The following is a 25588-nucleotide window of genomic DNA, read 5'->3' on the forward strand; positions in this document are numbered from 1 at the left end:
TACAGTCACAAAAACAAAAATAACCCAACTTGTCTAAGCTTTTTCATTTGTATCTGTTGTACTACTACGTCTTTATATCTGTAGGTTCAGAGTTTCATGCGGGGATGGCTCTGTCGGAGGAAGTGGAAGATCATTGTTCAGGACTACATCTGCTCTCCTCACGCTGAAAGCATGAGGAAGAGGAACCAGATCGTCTTCAATATGGTGGAGGCAGAGACCGAGTATGCAAATGCATTACGCCTCGAGTCACACACGCTGCACAAAAGTTGTCACTGTTGTCAAGCCTTAGAGCACATGATGTTATCTCACTTGTTGTGTCGACTATAGCTCAGGAAACAATGACTGTCATGATCTTTTCTACTGTAAGCACTGTGCTGTAGGGTATATATATCATATATACAATATATACTCTACTGATAAATATAGAGTACTTTATATATTGTTTTAATGTTGGTTTTTTTAGATTTAACAAATCTAAAGTGAATCACAGTCATATTTACACACCCTGATTGACAAAGGAAAATAACCCAGATTTTCTCTGGATTCGTAATGTTAGCCAAAGTCATGGACAGATTATGTTGATCACACGTCCTAAAAAACAAATGAACCAGCTGACCTGTTCATCCAAAGACTGTTTATTTGCTTCTTAAGCAGCGAGTGCATAAACTACACGGTCCTATCATTTTCTTTTCTACATGCCATCTACAGCACAATATTAAATATTAGTTCAAGCACACATTTTAATGTAAATAAAACTGCGTAAAAATGCCCCACCTTTCTTGAGGGATTCTTTCCAGCTTTCAAATTTAGTGGTTATAAGTGACAGCGATTGGCTGTTCATGTATCTGTATCCTTCTAGCATCCGTTTCTTGTCTGCTTGGCAGGTGCTGCCAGGGAGCATTAAACAGACTTAACTACATAAGTTGGGAAAATTATGAATGCAGTCCACAATAAAGTGGATGTCAGTGGATTTTATCAGTTCCTCTGTTCCCAGTGTGACAGTGCTATCACTCGATGCTCATTGCTTCAGGCCTTTTGGGAACGTGTGCTAGCATAATTTGCATCAATGTCCTACGCAAAAAGCAGGACTCTATAGCACTGGAACAGCTGCTAACAGTTTACGCTCTACCGACCTGCTGATGTGCTTTTCTTCCATAGTCTGGTCTGTGCTCACTACATGTTGACTGTTGATTGACAGCTGACATTTGACCAGTAGCCTGCGTCATTGTGCAGGGGTGGTGGGGGTGCTACATACTAATATACAATGTAAAAAAATATAAAATACAATTACAAATCTAACAAATGAATTAATAAAACCAAGTATACCAGAGTATAACTTTCTGCTAAAAACAAAATAAAAGGAAATTGTATCATCTGACTACAAAGTTGGCACCCAATTAATACTATTTTAATGAGACATTATCATTAAAATATGGGTTAATTTGAATGTTTGAAAATTTTTCTATGTGTGGAATAACAGGTACGTCCACCAGCTCTATATCCTGGTCAACTGTTTCCTCAGACCTTTGAGGATGGCTGCCAGCTCCAAGAAACCCCCCATCAGCCATGACGACGTCAGCAGCATCTTCCTCAACAGGTGTGTATGTGTGCGATTAACAAACATGTTTTGTCCATCTGTGAGTGCAAATTAATCTCTGGAGTGTTAATTACGCATGGTGCACAAGCAGAGACAGAGACTGAAGATAAATAAATAGATGAAACCTCTTTTCATTTCTGTTTTCACACTGTATTCGCAACGTGTCTTCAGTGAGACCATCATGTTCCTTCATGAGATTTTTCATCAAGGCCTGAAGGCGAGGATAGCCAACTGGCCAACTCTAGTGCTGGGTAAGCTGTTACTTGTCCTCCCATAAAGCACAAAAATCGCACAAACCCACTCTCTCTGCAACTATTCAGTTACATCAAGGTCAGGCTTTCAGTGGTTCCCTGCAACCAGTTTGTCTCATTCGGACGTCATACTTGACGTCTTACTGCTCTGTTCACTCATGCATACGCACGTTTCCCTATCTCAGTAGGCAACAAGGGCAGTTATTGTCTTGACAGACAATGACCACCCAGAAGGCATCCCATCATTTCACCTCCTAAAACAACCCCTCCCCATCAGATAAGCATCACCTAGGAGACGGACTGCTGAAAGATGTGGCAGCAAATTACTTGTGACAAATTCAAAAAGAACAGGGTCTGCTGATTAAACATACAGGCCTTATCTCGCCCTTTCCTGCTGACTGATTCAGTGCAGTCCTTTGAGCTATAATATGTTTTATATCAACAAATTCTGCAGTATTTTCGATCAGTATTTATGATTCTTCAGTTTTCTATGAATACTATTCAAATGCTTACGATTCCAACTGAAAAATGTGTGTTTAACCTACATAGGTTCTGCAGAGACAGCTATAGAAATACATTTCTTTCTGTTTGATTTGGCAGTTTATTTTCATCCGAAGTCAGGATTTTGCTTTTTCTTTATTCTTTCTTTTTCTTTCACTATTTGGTGGGCATTTTGAGGGCGGCCAACATCTTTGCCGTTTTGAGATTCTCCCATAAATTTCTTTGTAAAGATTCATGTCTCTATCCTCTGTACAGTCATCAACAATTAGAGCAAATTTAATTTTGAAAAACATATGCCTCAGCATGACATTGTGAAAACTGACGCCAGGAGTGTGCTGAAGCAACAGGTGGTGATATAAACATAACTCAGCAGAAATATTGGCCAATTTGAAGCTTTCAAAGGATAACTCAATACGCGGTCTGAAAAAAAAGGACCTTTCCAAGACTTTATTTTCCTCTTGTCTGCATGAAAACCCAGAAACAGTACTTCTGAAACTCTTCACTGTGGAAGTATGTTTTGAAAAGTTCAATTGTCAGTGACCTAAAATGACATTTACGTGTGGATAAAAGGCCACAACACACACACACACACACACACACACACACACACACACACACACACACACACACACACACACACACACACACAAACTATGTTTACCTGTAAACATGTGGACAGGTGCCTAATCTGTGCCTAAAAGATTTAAATTAGGAAAAATAAAATAACTTTAATTCCAGACAAAAAGAGTAACATTGGCAAGATCATTCAACCGGAGGAAAAAAAAAAACTCAAGAGACTCACTGAATGTGGACTGGAAATAAATTAGGTTGGTAAATAAAAACAGAGGACAGATGAGCTGACAAAAGGCAAGACAGGACTGTATATACACATAGGGTTGATTGAACAGTGAAGCACAGATGGGAGCAGTAAATTACAAAGAGGGAAGACAAAGGCAGGAAATAAAAGAACAAGATATACACAAGGAAAAGCAGAGAGAGAACTAATACAAAGACAAAAGAGAAGGAGACATAAACAGTGGAGAAAAATACAAGCATATGAAGTACTATCCATAAAAATCTAAGAGACCAAAACAAGAATATATTAAAAACCTGTACACACAAAGTACAGATAAAGGAATAACAATCCTTAAAATCACAGTTAGGAGCAACTCTGCTAATTTTTCAAAATCACAAATAATCATGAAAAACCTCAAGCTAATACTCCAACTGCAGTGGAGATGGGAGATACTTGTGAACATCAGCTACTGTTACTGTACTGCTGTTAGCACTACAAATGATAATTTAATAACTACTTTGCCTTCATGTGGCTTACGTACTGTGTGTGTTCTTGTTCTAGCTGACCTATTTGACATCCTGCTGCCGATGCTAAACATCTACCAGGAGTTTGTGCGTAACCATCAGTACAGCCTGCAGGTTTTGGCCAACTGTAAGCAGAACAGAGACTTTGACAAGCTTCTAAAGCAGTACGAGTCCAATGCTGCCTGTGAGGGGAGGATGCTCGAGACCTTTCTCACATACCCCATGTTCCAGGTAGATAACGACCATCAGCATCCTCTTGTATTCACAAACAAACCGTAACATGACTCCAACATGTGTGTTTTTCTCAATTCTTGTCTCCATGTGCTATTGTGCTCTTTCCTTCAACAAGATTCCTCGTTACATCATCACCTTGCATGAATTACTGGCTCACACCCCTCACGAGCATGTGGAGCGCAAGAGTCTTGAATTTGCCAAGTCCAAATTAGAGGAATTGTCCAGGTATGTGTCAGAGTCGTCTACTTCTATTAAAATTCTTGTTGTTGAATCCTGAACAAACTTGTGTGTTTGTGTGTGTGGCCAGAGTAATGCACGATGAGGTGAGCGACACAGAAAACATCCGTAAGAACCTGGCTATAGAACGGATGATAGTGGAAGGTTGTGACATCCTGCTGGACACCAGCCAGACGTTCGTCAGACAGGGTGAGTCTTCATCAGTGCAGAGCAAACCTCAACGACAGCAAATCTTTGAAGGTTTCCTGGATAGTAAGAAATTCCTTTTCTGTCAACTTGTTATCAGTAACTCGGTGAAGTTGGAAATCTTTCATTGTCTCATGGCCTTGGCTATGTGGCAAGGTTTGTCTCTCTGTCAGCTTTTCCAGTTAAAATGTAGATGTGGTACTGAATGGTACATATTTTTCTGAGCATTAGAAAGTAACGAGACTGTCTGGACCAAGGGTGGGAAATTAATTTTCCCAAGGGGCTAAGCAAGAACAGACTGTGACTGGTTGGACGGCTGCGCCAAGAAGGCTCCTTGGGATAATAATTGGCCACCCCTGGTCTAGACTGTTTGACTGCTAAAGAAGCCTTAATGGATTATTAACTAAGTATTATACTGTGTATGATTCCTTTAAGTCACATCTCACCTACATGATGCACTTAGACCATGACCACGGTTTTCCCCACTGCGCAGACAAATAAATTGGTCAATATCACCTGTGTAGGCTACAGTCATGAGAAAAAGAAAGGTTTCACAGGACTCTATGTACAGTCCTGTGAAAAATGTAGTACACCTTTTCTGCTTCAGTGGGAATTAAGAGGGTAAATAACAGCCAAACTTGCAAATTTGCTGGTCTGGAGCATTCAGGTTTATATTTCCACAGTCTTCCCAGGAGTGGACCTCCCTGCAAATTCGTCCCAAGGTCAGACTGTGCAATTCTCAGAGTAGTTGCAGAAAACCAAACACAGCATATCAGCACCAAGACCTCATACCAACCATCACCATTGTGGTGAGGGGGTGATGATTTGGGTTTGTTTTGCAGCCACGGGACCTGGGTGTTTTACAGTCATTAAGGGGTCCATTAACTCTTCTGTATACCAAAGTATTCTAGAGCAAGAAATAAGAGTTTAATAGAAACCTTAATACTGTTGAAGTGACATATCTGCATTCATCTATGGATATAAGAACTATTACTGTGACTTAATATGTAATCTTGCTTCTGTTACAGTTAAATCCTTTTAATCAAAATTATGCAGTTTTGTGCAGATGCAATTTTCCACTTAAAGTGTGCATTTTTGGGTCATAATACCTGCTAGTACAGGAGGTGGAAAACAAATGTCAAGTTTCCTTACAAATGAGCTGTAGAGAAGACAGAGATTTTTCTCCTGCAGCTGAATCACACATCACAAAACGAAGTCCTGATGCCAGTTTTGACAGTGCACTTTACTGATCCATGGTTCCTGTCTGCTTTTAATCCACAGGGACTAACTTTTGCCTCTAAACCTGCCTGTTTCAAAGATCAACTCCTTTTTTTAATCTCATTCACTGTCATGTTGAGACACTTAACATCACTTTTTCATGTCTGTGTTTGTGGCATTGTAAATGCTACACATCCCTCAGCTTACTGCCGGTTTCATCAAATGTAACATCCTGCGTGTCTCCCGCTCCACAGGGTCTCTGATCCAGCTGCCATCGGTAGAGCGAGGGAAACTAAGCAAAGTCCGCCTGGGGTCCCTCTCTCTGAAGAAGGAAGGGGAAAGGCAGTGTTTTCTCTTTACCAAACACTTCCTTGTTTGCACACGCAGCTCTGGGGGAAAACTTCACCTTCTCAAGGTGAGAACAGGGTTAACCTTACAGTGTATCTATACCTCAGCAAAGACATTTCTTTTGTAAATCAACATTCATTTTCATCCAAATTACCAATAAATAGTTGTGCATATTTTCTCTTAAACTATTGCAGCAAGGTGGAGTTTTGTCCCTTATTGACTGCACACTTATTGAGGAACCAGACGCTAATGATGAAGAGTGTAAGTATATCGCATCAATCAAGTACTATGTCCATCCTATCAATACATGCACAGCTCATGGCTCATTTAGTTCCCTTACCACTCACTGAGGTTAATTAGGTGTCAGGTGATAAGTGCCTGTGACTTCCCTTTAATTATCAAACGCTCACCCCTTTAAATGTCAGGTTTAGCTCTTTTAACATTACAGATCCATTAGTTTTTTTGTTTTTCTTTTTCCATTTTGCAATTAGGGAGTCTGATGAAACATCTACACACAAAAAGTGTTGAGACAAACACATACATGTGTACACTTCATTTTTACACCTAAGCCTCAGAGGGGTGTAGAGGGAATATAGCAGGTTAACCCTAATTAACCCGCTGTGTGTATGTGTGTGTAAAATATGACTGTGCATGTGCAAGCATTTTATTTTTACAGTAATTATGAATTATTGATCGTTGTAGTTTAAAAAGCTCATTGTTTTTCATCTATCACAGCAAAAGCTGGTGGTCAGGTGTTTGGTCAGCTGGACTTTAAGCTTGTCGTAGAGCCGTCAGACTCGTCTTCTTTTACTGTGGTGTTGCTGGCGCCGTCACGACAGGAGAAAGCTGCCTGGACTAGTGATATTAGCCAGGTACTACATAAATCATGCAAATATACACCCAGACAAAGACAAAAAACAAGGACCTTCAAATAACGAGGGCATGTCTCCGTTGGGCATTGAGATGGCTTAGTAAACACAGACTGTGGTGCAGTTCCCCAGGGCCGAGTTCAGCTCAGTGCCTCAGTACTTCATAAACAGGGTAACACCAAACAAGCATGTCACTCTGCATTAATTCTAGTCAGGCACAAAAAAAAAATACACTTACAGTTTTAATAACTTTCTTTTTTTAGTGCCTTCAACGAGACTTGTGAAACAGTGTCAAAGAGTGTGCTGTATTTACTGTTAATAAAAAGGAAGAAAACAGATGTTCAGTACGAGATTATTTTAGAATAGATCTGGAACACTTATCTGCTTTAAATGCTGTAGCTTAAAAAATACATGATAATAATTATATATGTAATTCTCTTTCTTTTTTCATTTGCTCATCTCGCTACTCTCGTCTCTCCGTCTCTGCAGTGCATAGATAATATTCGCTGTAATGGCTTGATGACCAGTGTGTTTGAGGAAAACTCAAAAGTCACAGTGCCTTATATGATCAAGTAAGTATTTTTGTGTGTGTGAAGAGAAAGCTATCTCTTCATGCCACGCACGTGTCGCAGAACATAAGCTGTGATGGCACATCTGGTTAAAAATATGTTTTTTTATGCTTGTTTCCTTTTAATTTATGCTGTTGCTGAAATCTGCTTGACGGTATTCCCTTATTTGCGTCCTTTCTTTGAAATATGTGGGTTTTATATTAATTTTTTATCTTCCTTGGCTGTTTTTGCTCAGTTACTTTCACAACCTTTGCCTAGCTTAGCAACCCAGCAGTCACCCATGCTTGGTTATGAGTTTGTGTGTGTGTGTACGTGTGTATCCATCAGATCCGATGTGCGTCTCCATAAAGATGATGTTGACATTTGCTTCAGCAAGACGCTCAACTCCTGCAAGGTCCCCCAGATCCGTTATGCCAGCGTGGAGCGGCTGCTGGAGAGGCTGACCGACCTTCGCTTCCTCTCCATAGACTTCCTCAACACCTTCCTGCACACATACAGGATCTTCACCACAGCAACCGTGGTCATGGACAAGCTGGCTGACATCTACAAGAAGCCCTTCTCCTCCATACCTATCAGGTCTTACCATTCACACATGCAAATATCCATTCACAAACACAGATTGAAAGCAGATTCTGTACATGCTCATTGCTACCGTGCAGATTGAAGCGCCTCATAAATCCTCAGGGAAATACTGTTTACTGGTTTGAGCTCCATCAAATTTTTATGAACATGGGCACATTTATTCCGGCCAGTATTTGTGCCCTTTGCAAACACTAACACACACAATCTTGTATATTGCCATTACCTGGGTGTTCTGAGAGGGTTTTATGAGCGTCCTTTTACTTGTTTTTTTGTAAATATGTGAATGATGTAGTCAGATGTGGGTCAGTGTTTTGGAAGAAGCAAGCAGCTTTCACCTCTGTCCACAAGGTTAAACACATACTAACTGAACTATAAACTGGCCTGTTTTTGGAGACCAACTGAACAGATGCTTCAAACTGTTTTTGGCAAAGTCGTAGGAATAATCAGTGTGTCAGATGAGACGTTTCTCTGTCTCTCTACTTTTCTGAAGCTCTCTGTCTTTCTCTCTCACTCGTGGCTACATCAAAATTGTCTGTTTATATTCCTTTCACAGCTTTACTTAACTTAGCTTTTCAACTGGAAAAGCTTTGCCTTTTCCTCCACCCGAGGGTTGGTTTTAAAATGTCTTACCTCACTCACTGTGGCCTGTGGCCTTCCTTCCTGGGAAGAGAAAAGGAGAGGGGCATCCAGGCACCAGAGCGGTGCGGGAAGATGAACCACCCTGTGTGAAGCGATGCCACTTTTTTACTAAAGCTTTTTTTCCCCTCTCCTTTGTTCTCCAGAAAAAAAACTTTACAATAGGAGGTTTATAAGGGGATTTTTTTTATTATACTGGTGCTTTTTAGCCATGCTAGTAAAAGGGTCTACCTCTATGTTCTAGACAGAAATATCACGTTAATGAGTGGATGGATTTACTCTGAAACTGTGAAATTCTGCAGTGATTCGTGGGCAGAGAATCTATTGCAATACAACTTTTCCTTTAACTTCTTGTCTGATTCTATCATTGGGTCAAATTCTAAACATTATTTTAATTTAAGTCCAGCCCACCATGAAAACATCCAATTGTTTGTTGACCTGTATTTAAGCCTCAGTTTTAGCTTTGCATATTTTGATGAGTGTGGAGTGCTAAGTCATCAGCTAACTCTATTAATGATGGTAAAGGTGAATTTACACTCTGTGCTGGTTTAGTGTTGGAACAAGACTCAAATGGCTGACAGATGAAGTGCTGACCTCTTTTTTATTAGTTTTTCTAGATTAAAGAAGATGATGCCAACTCTCTGAGCAAATGCACTGCATAAAACCTACATACATGTACAAAAACCCAGCTCTGTGTTTTTGTGCTGGAGCTTTCTCCCATGTGGTCATGTGCTGACATCTCGGACACTGAACATGTGCTGCTGTTGTCTGACTCACACACTTTCTGTCCCCTTTCTCAAACACACCTTTACTCTTCTGAGACATTTGTTTATCATCACTCCATATTCTTATCTTAAACCATCCTCTATCTCGTTACATTTTGTGTCATCCATGTCCCTTGTCTCTCCATATCCCCTCCAGCTACAGGATGCAGTACCACTCATTTGACCGTCTGTCCATCTCACCCATTTGTTCTGACTACAGTCTGAAGATCAAGAAGATTGCCATGGATCAGTCCAAGTAACCAACGCTCTTCTTTCTGCCTCCCTTCTTGCTATCTCTGTCCTACTTTCCTGCTTGTTCTTCTTTTCTTCTGCTATGATACTTAACTGATGCATGACTTTCCTCTCTACTTTGCCAGAACAGCTCTTTATATGAAAACTCACAGGTATTGTGATTCCACCAGTTTTAAATCAACAATATAAAGATGGGAATGGGAGAAATTATGAAATAATTTTCTTAAATCTTTAGCTGATCTGTGGCATGTTTTATCACAGAAGTATCGCGTCCTTCAGGCTTTTCTATCTATCTTAACCACATTTATCCCTTTTACTATTCTCCTCCAGTCCCTCATCTTCTGCCGCTTGCGTCCTCTTTTTCTATTCCCTGCTTCAAAGTACTTTGGTATTGGTCGTCTCTGCGTTTCCTGTATCTTTTCTTCCCTTATGCTGCTATCATTTCTCTCCCTCCTCTTTCTATCTGGATTGCAATTTCTTCCCTTGTTTCCTGCTGAATAACAGATTTGTGTGAATAAATGATGACTGTGAGCGTGTTTATCTACGCATGATTACTTCTTTCTCGATGTAGCTCTGTACACACAAGTCTGTTTGAAGGGTAAATGTCATCATAAGATTGATAATCCAAATGCTTGTTGATTAAAGCTTTTATACGCTTTCATTGCCTGCTAAACAAAGCATTTCAAATGTTGCAAATCTGCAATAAAAGATGATTTTTGGTTTTTTTTCTGCTGAACACATTTTTGTTGATTGTGATTTTGCCATGTAAAGCACACAAGTACTAAAATCCTAGTCTTTCCAGTTTGTTGACATGTTATATATTCACATTATAGTTGTAGCCCAGTATGATCTAGCAGTTTTAGGACAGGGGACATGAACAATCATCACAACAACTATAGATAATGCAGATACTAAATGTTTCAAATGCACAAGTCAGTCACCTTACCTTTGGTGTACTAATCAAGTACGGCAAGTAGTTCCCTAAACCACTGCCACGACACTTTAAGCTGGCTCTATAAATGAAAGCTTTTAAATTTTGTTCAACAGCTAATCTCCAACTGTGGTCACTGATTTTAATATACCTTCTTCATTTAAACCATCAATGATGGCACAAATGAGACTAAACCCAAGCAGTTCCAGCTCATAAAAAGAAAGCAGCTACTAGATAAATACCATAAAGTTTCATAGTGCTAAGGAGGACTCCACAGTTTGATGACGAGTCTCTCTGGGTTCAGCTTAATTAGAGCAGCACTGAGTTAGCTTAACTCGTCTAGCCTCCGCCGTTATTTGAAAGTAGGAAGTCATGCATGCAAAGGTATGCGATTCCCACACTGTTAATTTAATATGTGTATAAATATCTGACTATTAAAGCTGACGGTCACCAGGGTAACCTCAAAGATGTTGTTTTATTTCTAGTTATTTCTCAGCGTAGAAGAGATGACTGTATCACAGTGAAAATTGTGTCACTGTTTTAATAATTTCTTACTGTACTGTATGTGCCCACTCGTTCTAATTCACTCTGGATAACCGCAGTAGCTGAATGTCCTACATTTAGTACTCTGTACCTCAGGCTTACCCAGTGCACTGTAAAATTTCAGATTCTTTCCCGAGCCACACTTTTCTCCTTTTTGACTTATGAAAACACACAGGGATATTGGATTCTGCCTCTAAATCAACACTTATCTCCAATACAGGAAAACAAAACAACAAAACTAACAAAACCCTTTGGTAATGAAAGTTTTACAAAGACCAGCAATTTTGTTTTGAGCTGATGCATCTCCAGATTCCTTTTTCTTTTGTCTTTTTTTTTTAAATACTTCTTCATTGATTTTCTTTTTGTTTGTTTTTAACAATTCCATTATTTTGCTAATACTTATGTTCCTTTTTAGGTCTTTGGAGCTGTTTTTTGCCACCAATCAAAATAACAGAGGCGTGGACCACGTGAATGACAAATCTCCTCGTCTCTGCCGCAAGTTCTCCTCTCCACCTCCTCTGTCCATCCCATCCCGGACCACCTCCCCCGTCCGAACTCGAAAGCTGTCCCTCCACTCCCCTATCACGGCCAGAGTCGGGGGCCTTGATCTGACCAGTCCTCTGTCCAATTACAGTGTCAACAACAACACTTCCCAGTCTGCTGGCAGTAGCCCCACATCTGCCCAGACACCAACACCTCAGACCCCAACCCCAACTACTTCCTCTCCTCCCCCCCCTCCCTCTTCCACCTCTCCTCCACCGAACAATTCTAAGCCAACACAAGAGCAAGTTCCTCCTATTCCCTCCTCGCCTGACCAGAGTCCCTGCTCAACTGCAGAGGGAGAGGATGTCCCCAGAATTGACCCCTTCTGTGGAAAACTGCGACGGAGTATACGCAGAGGTATTTCATAGTTTCCCCTATTACACTTTTCAGAACATTAGGCCTGAATATTGTTGAAATGTATCTGTTATTCTATGGTTTTCATTACTGTATTATAAGAAAAACAGGGAAATAATCATTGTCAACTTTTAGTACTTGAAAAATAATACAGATTATGTAAATAATCAAATAGGCACATAAATATATGAATGTTTCTCCTGTTTGTTAGCTTTAGGTTATTAGGTCAGACTGCAAAAATACTTAAATTAGGCTGAAAGCTTTCTGCTGCTACTAATATTGACATGAGGTTAAGCATATGGGGTCTGAAGTGTGCTTTGCTGCATTTGTAACAGTAGTAATGAGTGATAAGTGATGTTGCAGTGCACTCGCATTACCTGAAGTTCAGCAAGGAAAGATATTAAACCACCGGGGGTCAGAAAAACCTTTCACAGGTTAAAATTAACAGTAGATTTTTTAAATTTTGCCTGCAGGTCAAAAAGCATGTCCGGTAACCTTTTCTGCTTCTTTATATCAAATAGCATCAGGCCACATGCTGTTAGAGACTATGTGCTGGACTATGTTTGTTGTTTAGGTATATTATCGGTGTATGTATTGCCACTAAACTTATACATTTAAAGAGTTGTTGGTGTACTAAAGGGTTTATGAAGCACTGAAGGTTACTAATCAAATGACAGAGTGAAGTGTTTCCCTGTAAGAGCAGAACAAGTGCCTGGTGGGACATCATTATCTCCTGGCATTTGTGTGCCAAAGTCAGCTAAGCCGCCTTCCCACCACACACGGTCAGATCTTCTAATGGTAGTGTTAAACAGCTCTCTCAGGCTGGAGAGGTATAGCGTCAGGGCATCTCAGGCAACACGGTTTCAATTTGACACTCATCAATATTTGCACATGTGTATGGAGTGTGTGTGTGTGTGTGTGTGTGTGTGTGTGTGTGTGTGTGTGTGTGTGTGTGTATGTGCATGAGAGGTTCATGTGCTTCTAACCGCTTACAAGGAGACAAAGACCCATTAGCATTGGTACCACAGAGCCACTTCACCTCTTCTCTATACTGTCTCAGCTTCTTGGGCTCTTAATCAGTCAGTACATTCTGTGCTTATGTGTACCTGCAGCTAATGTGCATCCACGTATATGTCTGTTGATCTTTCTCTTGGCTTGTCTCCTTAATGTGTGTGCATATGCATGCTGGTAAATTACCAGTGTGACATTCTGAGCACAAGTTAAAAGTGATTATGTGAAAAATCTTACTGTTTTAAATCTATCTATCTATCTATCTATCTATCTATCTATCTATCTATCTATCTATCTATCTATCTATCTATCTATCTATCTATCTATCTATCTATCTATCTATCTATCTATCTATCTATCTATCTATCTATCTATCTGGGTGTGTGTGTGTGTGTGTGTATATATATATATATATATATATATATATATATATACATATATATATATATATATATATATATATATATATATATATATATATATATGTATATATATATATGTATATACATATACATATACATATATACATATATATATATATATATGTACATATATATATATATATATATATATATATATATATATATATATATATATATATATATATATATATATATGTATATATATATGTATATATATATGTATAGATATATATATATATCTATACATATATATATATATATATATACATATATATATATATGCACACACATAACACATAGTACTATAACAGTTTCACCAAACTAACAGTAATGCCAGGCATGACCTCTATACTGAGTAATTTCTGTTAATTTAGTTATAATGGGCCTCTTGTCCAGTAAAAAAACCATTAGCATCATGGTCACCACCAGCAATCTTCAACTTTGCTTTTCCTTCTTTCTAGCTGTACTGGAGTCAGCGTCACTAGAGAAAATCATCCCAGAGTCTCCACAGACCAGTGAAGCAGGAGATATGTCGCCGTGCCGCTCTCCTTCCACACCTCGACACCTTCGCTACAGACAGCCTGGTAAGAGGCCGCCTATGTGTGCAGGCTACTTTACAGAGCCACAGAGTTAGGCAGATATCCTTGACCCTATAGACTAACATCATACTAAAATACAAAACCCATACATCACACAGCAATATACATGTGTTTGTTAAAGTATTTGTGTTTAGCTTTGTCAGCATGGTTTTTCTTGCAGTGGATCAAGTTCATTGACAGGCAGAATAACACTGAAGAAAGTCTATGCTGCAAGCAGAACATTTGATATTTTTATTGCATCTTTATTTCGTCTTTATTTTTGTTTATTTTATCCATTCAAAAGTCACAAACCATATAATAAATTCAAGTGTTGATAGCTGATGTTAAGAACATGTGACAGTATGTAGGCCTCACAAATGTCCATGGCCATTTCAGAGCCATCAAATTTGGTATACTCCCTAATAACAAATAATCTTCTATTTACAGAGTATTTTTTGAATGTTTTACATGAATACTTTTTTTGCCCTATACAAACAAGGTTTTTCCAGGAAAATTAAAAAAAAAAAATTATGAAAAGAATAATTTTACCTTATAAAGGAAACAGTGATTATATTCAGGTAAAGCAATAAGACATAAAAGAAAAATCATTTCAGTCAATAGACATTGGAATCATATTTCATTATGTTAGATTGAAAGGAAAGTTAGCGTTTATGTTCACGCTGTTGTTGCCTTTGATGATAATTATGTGCTTGTGCACCTGCAGTCCAGCCAGGGGAGAACTCACGCTGCTCAGTCTCTCCAGCTTCAGCCTTCGCTATTGCCACAGCAGCAGCAGGACACGGTGCACCGCCAGGTACACACACACACACACACACACACACACACACACACACACACACACACACACACACACACACACACACACACACACACACACACACACACACACACAGAGTAAAAATGATTAAACAATTCATCCAGATCATAATTCTGATTGCAAAAGCTACCAGAAAAATCAAAAAGGAAATATAAAGAAAAAACAATGTAAAAGTGAATAATAACTCAAAAATAAAAACCAGAAGTATAATAACCCCGTGGTGGGCATAAAATAAAAACGTTATACGGTTAATTTTGTTTCTTTTTTTTTTAGTTATATATAGGTTTAATATTGTTAAAGCAGTAACATCTCTTGGGGGACAGGGTCAGTGGATAATCCATAACTCAGTTTCCATAATCATGAACCTTTAAAAAATAGCTCATGTGATGCTTTAATATTCAAAACTTTGAAATGCCTGCTTTTTGTTTGTTTTTGATTTTCCATCCAGTGTTTACTAACTCTGAAAGAACCTGTGATAAAGAGTTCATCATTCGCCGAGCTGCAACTAATAGAGTTCTCAATGTTCTGCGCCACTGGGTCTCCAAACATTCACAGGTCTGTCTGTACCCACCACTCTCTGTGCATGTTGTGTGTGTGGGTGGGTGTGTGTGTGTGTGGGTCCAGTGTTTTGCTGGGGTGATCAAGTCTGCGGTCTCATTAAAACAGGTGATTGATGCGTTCTCGCTCTGCTCCACTGCTCCCAGTTGATCGCGTAAACAGCAAACTGTGCACAAACACACACCAAATATTGTTTTAACTGGTCAGCTGGCTCAGCCTGCCTACTCTTGTGCTAAACAGCCAGCCTCTAATGAATTGAACATCAAGGTAATTGCCTGCCTCCCTGCAGAGATCTTTACACTCTAACTGCATCAATATGTTTTATGTATTTTTCTTCGATAAAACAAAATGCTGTGATGACAGTCCAGCTTTAGTCAACTTATTAACACACAGGCCCGCACAATGACATACACACATACAGACACCCACTTATTTTTTAGAGGCCAGAGAACAGAAAGAGCTTGTTAAAACTGACCTTTAAACAGGAGTTAAATTGAGGTAGGAGTAAAGCAGAAAATTGGAGGAGAGGAAAGTGAAAAGACTGTAAGAAATGAAAGAGGAACGGGGATTTGGAAGAAGTATCATGCCGCCGTGACTGATGATTGATCAGGTGATGCTTTTATTGTGTGGAGACTTGAGGCAATATTAATTACAAGAGTAGAATCACCTGTAGTTCAGGTAGTATGTGAAATTATAATATGTGAATAATATTCCTCAGTTTGTTAACAATATATCTACTGAGATTAATAATCATCTATTTAATCAGCTGTGCAGTGGTAGCTGTTTCTTTGGTATTTTAAAGTACCTTACACATCAGCTGAACAACAGACTTCATGAAATGTAATTGTCTTATTATGCAAGTTCTTAACTATGGGTACTTGTGCCTCTGGGAATACTTCTGCAAAATAGGTTGGTTAAAAAAATCTAAATTAAAAATCTGAGTAAAAAAGCAAATGTATCTAGTGCTAAAAACCAGGTATCAAAAAAGCAGCAGTATTTAGAAGAATGAAATATAATTGGCTATAAATGGTTAACTGGCAAACTGACCTAAATCCTCCACAAGAAACACAGTAAAGAGCCTAAAGACCCAGCCTATAAATTCTTCTCATCCCAGTCTGGTCAAGCATCTGAAGGATTCACTGAAACGAGACCAATACAAAGAGCCTAAAACCACAAGAACGAGAACAAAAGCATCTTGGTGCCACAGGACAGAGGTCCCAATGATCAGAGCTATTCTGACGGAGGATGTGACAAACTGCTTTGTATATTACTAATAACAGAAAAGTACTCTGTATTATATCACCAACTAAAATGAAATATACCATGATAGAGGACATTTTTCCATTTAATCCAGTTGTGTTGTTTGTTTGTTTACTTCACTTCACTTTATCTTCACTTCTCTGGTTAAGATTTTAGTTTGAATCAAAATCAGGCTTGTGTTACTGTTACCATTACTACCAAAGTCTGTATAATGTAAACATGTATTTGTTTGTGCTTAGGACTTTGAGATGAATGGGGACCTTAAGATGTCAGTGATCTGTCTCCTGGAGGAGGTGCTTAGAGATCCAGACCTTCTGCCTCAGGAGAGGAAAGCTACTGCGAACATACTAAAGTACAGCTGAAACTCAAATACATACAAAAACATGCTCTCGTACAAACAAGCAGCATGTACACGAAGCACTTTGGCACCTTTGAATGACAAAAATATGTCATCAAATAGTGTTGTTTTTAATTTTTAATACTCTCTTGTTCTAATACTTTTACTGTTCTCCTCTATTCTGTCTGATAGTGCGCTTTCTCAAGATGATCAGGAAGATGCCCAACTGAGAATAGAAGACATCTTACAGATGGTGAGAAAATGAAGCTTTTCCCTATTTTCTGTCATATATACAAACTTTTTCATCCTGGGTACTGATATTAACAATTCCTTTGAGCCAAAGTTCAAAATTCAGCTGCCCTAAACCCTCAGTATCTGTTCTTGGATCTATATCAAAGTGAGGAGCGGAGATCTCATCGATATGTTTATCCCAGGCAAACAGCTCTGGCTGTAGGCACAGCACTACCCACATGCTGTTCAAACTTTCTCATTGCATTCAGAAGAAAGGTGATTTAAGGGGAGGGTGAAGAAAGCTAAATCAGATTGTTTTAGGCAGTGGATCTACAGTGGGCATCTTGACGAATGCCCACTATAAGATAAAAAAAAGATTTATTTTGAAATCTCAAGGTATTTTATTCAGTTAGCTTTAGTAGTGACTCTATAATATAGCGAGTTATAAATTTGCCTAAGATGCAAAAGGTCCTTATTCAAGACCAGGAGGAGACACCAGTCATTTTGGGGTTGTGTCAGAAAGGACATCCAGCATCCACATATTTGATGTGGATGCTGGATGTGGAGCTACCTGCTCTGGCAACCCAATAAGGGAGGAGCTTATTTAGCAAGCTTTAATCTATCTACTCTATCTCCAGTATAAAAAGAGAAAAAGTAATTTTCTACATAGCTTAAATGTCTTGTTTTGCAATACCTAATTTTATGGCTTTGTTCATGTAGTTACAAAGTATTACAAATTTCTGCGAAATACTTTCACAGTTATCACCACCTGTTGCACATGATGACAAAAAAAATCACAAGCACTGACAATTTCCTAGATTGGATCGGTTATCTCTGGAAATCACAAACAAATAGACGTATTGGGTTTGTAAATTGTGAAAAGCGTCTGTCATTCACAGTGTTCTAAGCTCTGGGCAGAAGGGGTAAATAGACTCTGTGCTGACAGTGATGCTACCCAGGGACTGTCAAATGTCATAAACCATATTTATCACAGCCTGTCTCTTTATTAGATATTTATATCTCACTATCTCACTTCTGTTTGGGGTCATTTGTTTTTATGTCTTTGTCTCTGAATGTGTGTGTGTGTGTAGGCGGACTGCCCGAAGGCAGAGTGTTTTGAATCTCTCTCAGCGATGGAGCTGGCTGAACAGATCACTCTGCTGGATCACATCGTCTTCAGGAGCATCCCTTATGAGTCAGTCCTCTCATGAAACCCAGTCAGTCCTCTCATATGTGATCTGCATCAGGTCAAAGAGACATAAATCCCCTTTATGGGCACTGGGCATGCTTTTAGAAGGACATAAATGAAAACTAATGGTATTTTATTTCAACTTTAGAACTCCAAACATCAGAGAATAGATTTGCACTTGCTTACCATCTGATTTCAGAGGCATTAGAAAATGAAACTTATACTCTGCTATACTTGAGTGTGTGTGATCTCATTTGGGTATATCTCTGTCTTCCCTCTCGAAGAGAGTTCCTGGGCCAGGGATGGATGAAGGTCGATAAGACAGAAAGGACACCTTACATCATGAAAACGAGTCAGCACTTCAATGATGTAACTTCTTCCAATGTGTTTAAGCACCATTTTTTTCCAGACTCTTCTGTAAAGATTCAGTACCTATAGCTCTTCATTAATACCATACTACTCTATTCTTTTTCTTTTGAAGATGAGTAACCTGGTGGCATCGCAGATTATGACCCATACTGATGTGGGCTCAAGGGCCAACTCCATTGAGAAGTGGGTTGCTGTGGCAGACATATGTCGCTGTTTGAACAACTACAACGGGGTATTGGAAATCACATCCGCACTCAATCGAAGTGCTATCTACCGTTTGAAGAAGACCTGGGCTAAAGTCAGCAAACAGGTGGGGTAAATCCTGAACAACCCTCTCTGTATGCAAAACCTGAAATACTTGTTTAAAGATCTAAAGTGTATAAACACTTAATCTCATCGTGAAGCACTAGAAAAAAAACATCTTTTGTCCAAAATGTTTACAAATGGGAATTCTTTCATTGGCACTGATACTGTACCATTAGAGGGTTTCAGAGAAGAGACGAGTGCTTAATCGCACTTAATGTTAATAGCGGTAAGGTTTATTGTCTGCTCTTTACTTAATCCTGATAACATTCAGCAGACAGGCTGCCTGCAATGCTATTCATGGCTGGAGAAAGTTTCAAATCTTGCCATTTTAGATCATTATAAATGCCTGTTTGTGATCTTTTCCAGACTAAAGCCCTGATGGACAAACTGCAGAAGATTGTGTCCTCAGAAGGACGATTTAAAAATCTGAGGGAGACGCTGAAAAAGTGAGACTTTGCATTTGTTTTTAAAATACCATCATATGTAAGAAAAAGCGCAGCACAATGGTGCAGTGGTTAGCACTGTTGGCTCACAGCAAGAAGGCCCTGGGTTTGAATCCGTCATCTGGCCGAGGCCTTTCAGTGGCTTCGGCTTTATTCTTTAGTGGGTTAGATTATATGGTGATTTCAAATTTCCCATAGGTGTGAATGTGGGAGGGAATGGTTGCCTGTCTCTCGGTGTTAGCCCTGCATCACACTGGCGACCTGTACCCTGCCTCTTGCTGTATGATAGCTGGGATACACTCCGACAACCCTGACAGGGATAAGCAGGAGAGAATAGACGGACGGACGTATCAAAAAATGAGTTTTTATGGACTTGGAAGCAAGTTGATTTGTATGCTATTCTTTAACTCTCTCATTCCAGTTGCAACCCTCCTTGTGTGCCATATTTGGGAATGTATCTAACAGACTTGGCCTTTATAGAAGAGGGAACACCAAATTTTACAGAGGAGGGTCTTGTTAACTTCTCCAAAATGAGGATGGTAAGCGTGTGTGAATAAATGCACTGGAAGCAGATCATCTTGAGGTGCACGCTGTTAAGTCAGTATTAAGATAAATTCCATATTTTATTCAGATATCTCACATCATCAGAGAGATCCGACAGTTCCAGCAGACGCCGTACAGAATAGAGCATCAGCCCAAGGTACTTTTATTTTTAATTTTTATCTGTACTACCTTTCTTTATCTAAAGATCAAAAACATCACAAGGCATTATTTCATTTAGACGACATGCAATTATTATTACTTAAACAATATAATCAAAGGGCAGGATAACATTTAAACTGTCAAAAAGCTTCTAAAATAATAAAAGAAAACTAGTCTGAAGAAGTGAGGTTTGAGAGTGGTTTTAAGGAATTCGTTTTGCTTGGTTTGACTGCACAGATTATTCTTGGATGTGCTTGTCGTGGCTCTTGTTCTGAAAGGATTACTGAAAATCCCTTTGATATATGGGTAGTCTTTTTTTTTAAAGAATGCATGGAACAATAGAAACCATCCCAAATTGCCCAGTCTCCTGTTTTTGCTCTAATGTACTCATCTTTCAAACAGGTATTAGTTGGACCAACCAGAAAACAGATTACTTTAATGAATAGCTTATTTGCAAAATCCTATTGGTGTATTTCCTGTGAGATCATCTTATAGTCAAAATCACATCAATCTTTAATTGAAAATAAATAATTGAAGCTGTAGCCGTAAAGATATTTTAATCATCATGCCTGTCATCCATATTCGATTATAACCAGGTGACCCAATACCTTCTGGATAAGACTCTGATCATGGATGAGGATACACTTTACGATCTCTCCCTGAAGATAGAGCCCAGGCTTCCCGCCTGAGTTAGAGCTGTTTGTGGCCTGTGGGAGCCTGCTGAACCTGGACCCCCAAAAGGGCAAAACGCCCACGTGATCTCATCAATCAAGAGAAAGTTGGAAGAAGAATTTTCAGAGCAACTTGGAAATAGAATGAGATTTGGTCTAAGGAGACAGATATCGATGCATGCGGTCAGTTGAACATGTTTGAGAGCTTTACAAGAGAAAGGGGGATATAAGAATGAGAAATGCACCTGTAAGGTTGTAAGACAGCTCGTCTTCGAGGGGAAAGAGAGGTTGCATTGTATGAAGGTTTTGAGGAAATTGCATGTCATAGTCTGGTGCACATGGCATCACACTTCCTGAGGCAGCCTGAGAGTGCAGGACAGGGTGAGAGAGAGAAGTTAATGGATGTAACAGAGATGTAGCATATACAGATAGTGTGACAGAGAGGTGTTTGAGCTTACGTCTCTGTACTATTGTCTGTGTTCTTTTGCCTGTGCATTTTCCGTGCCATGTCCTGTGGAGCAAGACCCCTAAAATGCTTTCTGTCATGAAGGTCACTGCATAAAACTTGCATGAATTCAGCTTGGGATGTAACTGTCTAAATTGCCTTCATTCTGACCCCTGATCCTCTGCTTAGCATGCACCGCTTTTGCCAGGGTGACTTCTTAAGCCATTATGCATCCTCAGTGGGCTGAATGCGTCAAAAGCCTTTAAACCTTCACATATAATGCAGAAAGACGAAAACGAAACACAAAATGTGATATATTTTAATGAATTTAGATTTTTCCCTTGTTAAGCAATTAATTCTATATTTATTTGTGATTGCTTAATTTGGTTGACTTTTTTTTAAAGAACATATGAATGATTAAAATTAAAACATTTATTCAGTGCCTTCCACTAGTGCAGGTCAATCTCCCACATTCCCAAATTGAAAATTTGCAAGCACAAAGTTTTATATAAATTCAAATTTAAAATATTAAAATTTTATTTAAAATTAAGACTGTAATTTTACTCATTCATTTCCTTTTTTTTTAAGATCAGACGTGTCATTTAGACTAAACAGTAGCATGTCAGTGTAATGTAGTAAAGCCATTGCAGCATCCAATGAGCATATATCTCCCTCTACTGTTTAAATATTGTTATAACCTCTGCTAACACAAAGCTTTGCAGCATGTGTGTGCAATTTGTTTGTTTTTTTGGCATTTATTGACTGTCAGCTGGGCTAGTGGGTGTCATCACTCCTCTATGTGTAACTGGGGCAACTACAGTCTAAACTGGGACAGTACACAGTGCACTCCCTGAGATGTAGCTTTGCTTGATTGAAAGGGTGATCGTTATTTACCATGCTATTTATTTCAGATGCTGTATTTATATTATTTTTTGTATATAGTGACTTTACACATATTGTACGATTGAAGAAGAAATAATTGGAATTGTTATGCTGTGAATACTGATTTTATTGTTGTTGTTGGGTTTTTTTCTTTGTCTCTGGTTTTCATGTTGAATTTTAATTTTGCATCGGAGGCTCTTGTATAGGAAAAAAAATCTGTTCAACTTTATTCTAAAAAAATGCCTTTTGAAGGTTAAAAAATGTAGCACTTCAATAATCAGACATTGTTTTCTGTATTAATGATATGATAAGTATAATTGTCCTGCATGCACACAACAGCTGCATGTTGTGCATGTCTGACTGGACGCTTCCTTTACCTTCTTCCTCTGCTTCTCTATAATAATATCGTCTCTGTAGCTGTCAGGAAAAAAAAGAAAGGTATAAAAACAATACTTTGTCCATCGAATCAGGCACGTTTGTCTCTTAGTGTACCTCAGAAAGTTAAGCCTCTTGGCTGTGTCTTCTGCAAAACTAGCTGTTGTTATGCAGTAGCAGTGTTGCAACTTTTCTCACAGAACAATAACCTTATTCAAAATCAATTAGAGGAAATGTTTCAGACTTTGCTCTTGGGAAAACTTGCCCTTTTTCACTGCATCTGTAATTCTGAGTGTCTGTTTCACATTAAAAGTGTGGGAATACAGTATGCTATGTTTGTATTGTAATATTATCTTTGTGTTTATTTGTTTGCATTTTCATGTGTGGGTGCAGGGGAAATAAATTCAACATGCCTTATACGTTTGCATATTTCTTTGGAGTCCTTAGTAAGAATTTCAGTAATATTACCACTAATGCTGAATCCACTTCAGCTCCTTTCAATAATGCATCAAAAAATATCACTAAAATAATGTGGCCAAACTTTGTAAAACCAGACACCAGAAATAGATTTTAATTCCAAAAAAAAGTTGGAGACACTGAGTAAAATGTAAGTAAACGTAGAATGCAGTAGCTTGCAAATTTCAAACTCATTGTTATGCACAGAAAAAAATGTAAACAAAAATTTCATGAAAAATATTCGCTCATTTTGAATTTGATGGTAGCATCATGTCTCAAAAAAGTTTGGATGGGGCAGGAAAAGTCTGGAAAAGTAAGTGATTCTAAAAAGAAACAGCTGAAAGGACATTGCTGCTAACTAGGTTAACTGGCAACAGGTCATTAACATCGAAAGAGCATCTTAGGCAGAGCTTCTCAGAAGTCAAGATGGGCAGAAGTTCTCCAACCTACAAAATACTGCATCTAAAAAACTGTACATGTAATATATTATGTACAGAATTTTTCTGCTGTTGATCCAGGTTCAGATCACCAGTCCTCCCTTACACTAGCCACCTCCTCCAGCTGATCCAGGTGGACACTGAAGCATTCCCAATTTAGCTGACAGACATAATCTCTCCAGCTCCCTTTCTTCTGTCCTGGGGCCTCTTCCTGGTAGCTGAACCACCTCAAGTTGCTCCTTTCACTGTGCAGTGAGTAGTGAAAGGAGCAACTTGTAGTGGCTTTACTATGAGCACCTCCTGACTGACAGAGGTCCTCATTCTATACCTACACCAGAGTCCAGTCACCCTTTGAATATTATTCTATAATGTTGAGTCTGGCTATAGAATAATGTTCTTCAATGAAAGAACTATTCTGGGAATCTTCAAAAATCTCTGTGCACAAGAAACAAGGCTAAAATCAATATTGGATCCCTGTGATACACAGCATTACAAACAGGCATGAGTCTGTCATGGCAATCACTGCACTGCACTTCCAGAAGTTAATGTCTGTGAACACAGTTCCCTTGTGCCATCCACAAATAAAGGTTAAAGCTTCATCATGCAAAGAGGAGGCTGTGTGTGAACAAGATCCAGAAATGGTACCATCATTTCTGGGCCAAAGGTCATTGGAAATTAACTGAGGCAATATGGAAAACTGGTTTGTGGTCAGATGGATTGAAATTTTAAATTATGTTTTGAAAATAATTTACTGTGTCCTTCAGACTCATATTTCAGCAAAAACAATGCTAAACCACATACTGCACCTATCATAACAGCATGGCTTCGTAGTGGAAGAGTCTAAGTGCTAAACTGGCCCAACTGCAGTCAGACCCTTCACCAAATAAAAACACTTGGTACATAATGAATCAAAAATATGGCAAAGCATACCCAGGACTGTTGAGCAGCTGGAATCCAACAAGAAGGGAACAACATTCCTCACCCCCAGCAACTCAGTTCCCAGATGTTTATGAGAATAGGGGATGCTACATAAAAGTAAACATGACTGACTTTTTTTCCCCCAGCTGTGTTGTGGCCATCAAATTCAAAATGATCTAATTTTCTTCTTAAAATTGTATATTTTCTCAATTTAAATATCTGACATGTTTTTTTCCATTATGAATCAAATATGAGTTTATGAGATTTGCAAATCATTGCATTATGTTTTTATTTACATTTTACACAGCATCCCAACTCTTTTGAAATTGGGGTTGTGCATATCGAATGTGATAGTGCTCTTCAAATAATGAATAATTAAGTAATTTAAAATGTTGCAGATTCACATTTGAAGCATTGCAATAACAATCAACACGATATTTGAAAGTCTAAATCTCTATCCTTGTTGTCTGGAGATATTTCATGCAGATCTTGGGATATTTGCAGAGAGTATGACCTTGAATTTTATGAAGATGCCCCTCTGTATAATTAATTTGCTCCAAGCCACTTTTTATTTTGATTGTTAGGGATACAAGAATGTGCAAAGCATGCTATGAATTTCTATTCGGATATGCTTCAGGCTGCATTGCTGCTTCTGATGAAGAGTGCTCTATCTTGGGACTAGTGCTGAAAACAACAAGTACAGTTCATGCATACAGTATTCTACGTTGGCCTATAAAACCTGCTTACATGTGCGTAGTCCTTTGTGAAAGAGTAACCAGGCAGCTCCGAGGCAAACATACTCAGTGCACTGCATGGAGGATGGTATTTTAAGAGCATAACGGTTTTTTTCCCAACTGCTTTTTTTCTTTCACTTTTTCACAAAATTACAAAGTACTACTGACTGCTTTGCACTGATGTTCAGAGTGGTGCACAAATGAAACGCTCTCATCCACTGTAACACAACATTATATTTTAGGAAAAAAGTATACTTCTTAGTGCCACCTAAAAACAAAGCGCTACAAGTTCTATATGTCAGTGAAACAACTGTAATCACTATATCTGCCTCATAAATGACAGGTTCTGACTCTGAATGATGACCCATGACTGTGGTTGTCCTGCCACCATGTGGTCACAACTGATTTTGCGTCTTCATCCACCAGTACACACATCCATCAGCCAAAGCTCTGGACCAGGGCTGCCCAATCCCAGTCCTCGAGAGCTACTA

The 25588-nt window shown here is 38.8% G+C and overlaps 1 protein-coding gene across 4 annotated transcripts in view; it reads left to right on the plus strand.

Annotated features, from left to right (window-relative positions):
- The window catches only part of rasgrf2b (Ras protein-specific guanine nucleotide-releasing factor 2b), a 51184-nt gene extending 28213 nt beyond the window's left edge, over positions 1 to 22971 (plus strand). For 3 of the 4 annotated variants that reach the window (XM_026188803.1, XM_026188800.1, XM_026188802.1), the window contains 25 exons: positions 85 to 221; positions 1481 to 1597; positions 1769 to 1848; positions 3707 to 3900; positions 4019 to 4128; positions 4211 to 4329; positions 5799 to 5959; positions 6087 to 6153; positions 6628 to 6764; positions 7251 to 7333; positions 7658 to 7906; positions 9470 to 9568; positions 11454 to 11938; positions 13830 to 13952; positions 14671 to 14760; positions 15233 to 15339; positions 16842 to 16954; positions 17132 to 17192; positions 18262 to 18365; positions 18644 to 18728; positions 18841 to 19038; positions 19401 to 19480; positions 19899 to 20016; positions 20109 to 20177; positions 20776 to 22971. In XM_026188803.1, coding sequence (XP_026044588.1) covers positions 85 to 221; positions 1481 to 1597; positions 1769 to 1848; positions 3707 to 3900; positions 4019 to 4128; positions 4211 to 4329; positions 5799 to 5959; positions 6087 to 6153; positions 6628 to 6764; positions 7251 to 7333; positions 7658 to 7906; positions 9470 to 9568; positions 11454 to 11938; positions 13830 to 13952; positions 14671 to 14760; positions 15233 to 15339; positions 16842 to 16954; positions 17132 to 17192; positions 18262 to 18365; positions 18644 to 18728; positions 18841 to 19038; positions 19401 to 19480; positions 19899 to 20016; positions 20109 to 20177; positions 20776 to 20868 — 3279 coding nt within the window. In that variant the 3' untranslated portion in view covers positions 20869 to 22971. The remainder of the gene's footprint in view (positions 1 to 84; positions 222 to 1480; positions 1598 to 1768; positions 1849 to 3706; positions 3901 to 4018; positions 4129 to 4210; positions 4330 to 5798; positions 5960 to 6086; positions 6154 to 6627; positions 6765 to 7250; positions 7334 to 7657; positions 7907 to 9469; positions 9569 to 11453; positions 11939 to 13829; positions 13953 to 14670; positions 14761 to 15232; positions 15340 to 16841; positions 16955 to 17131; positions 17193 to 18261; positions 18366 to 18643; positions 18729 to 18840; positions 19039 to 19400; positions 19481 to 19898; positions 20017 to 20108; positions 20178 to 20775) is intronic. The other variant, XM_026188801.1, reaches the window with a different exon arrangement.
- Positions 22972 to 25588: the final 2617 nt, after the last annotated feature.

This window comes from Astatotilapia calliptera, chromosome 12 (genome assembly GCF_900246225.1).
Source record: "Astatotilapia calliptera chromosome 12, fAstCal1.2, whole genome shotgun sequence".
NCBI classification, from domain to species: Eukaryota; Metazoa; Chordata; class Actinopteri; order Cichliformes; family Cichlidae; genus Astatotilapia; species Astatotilapia calliptera.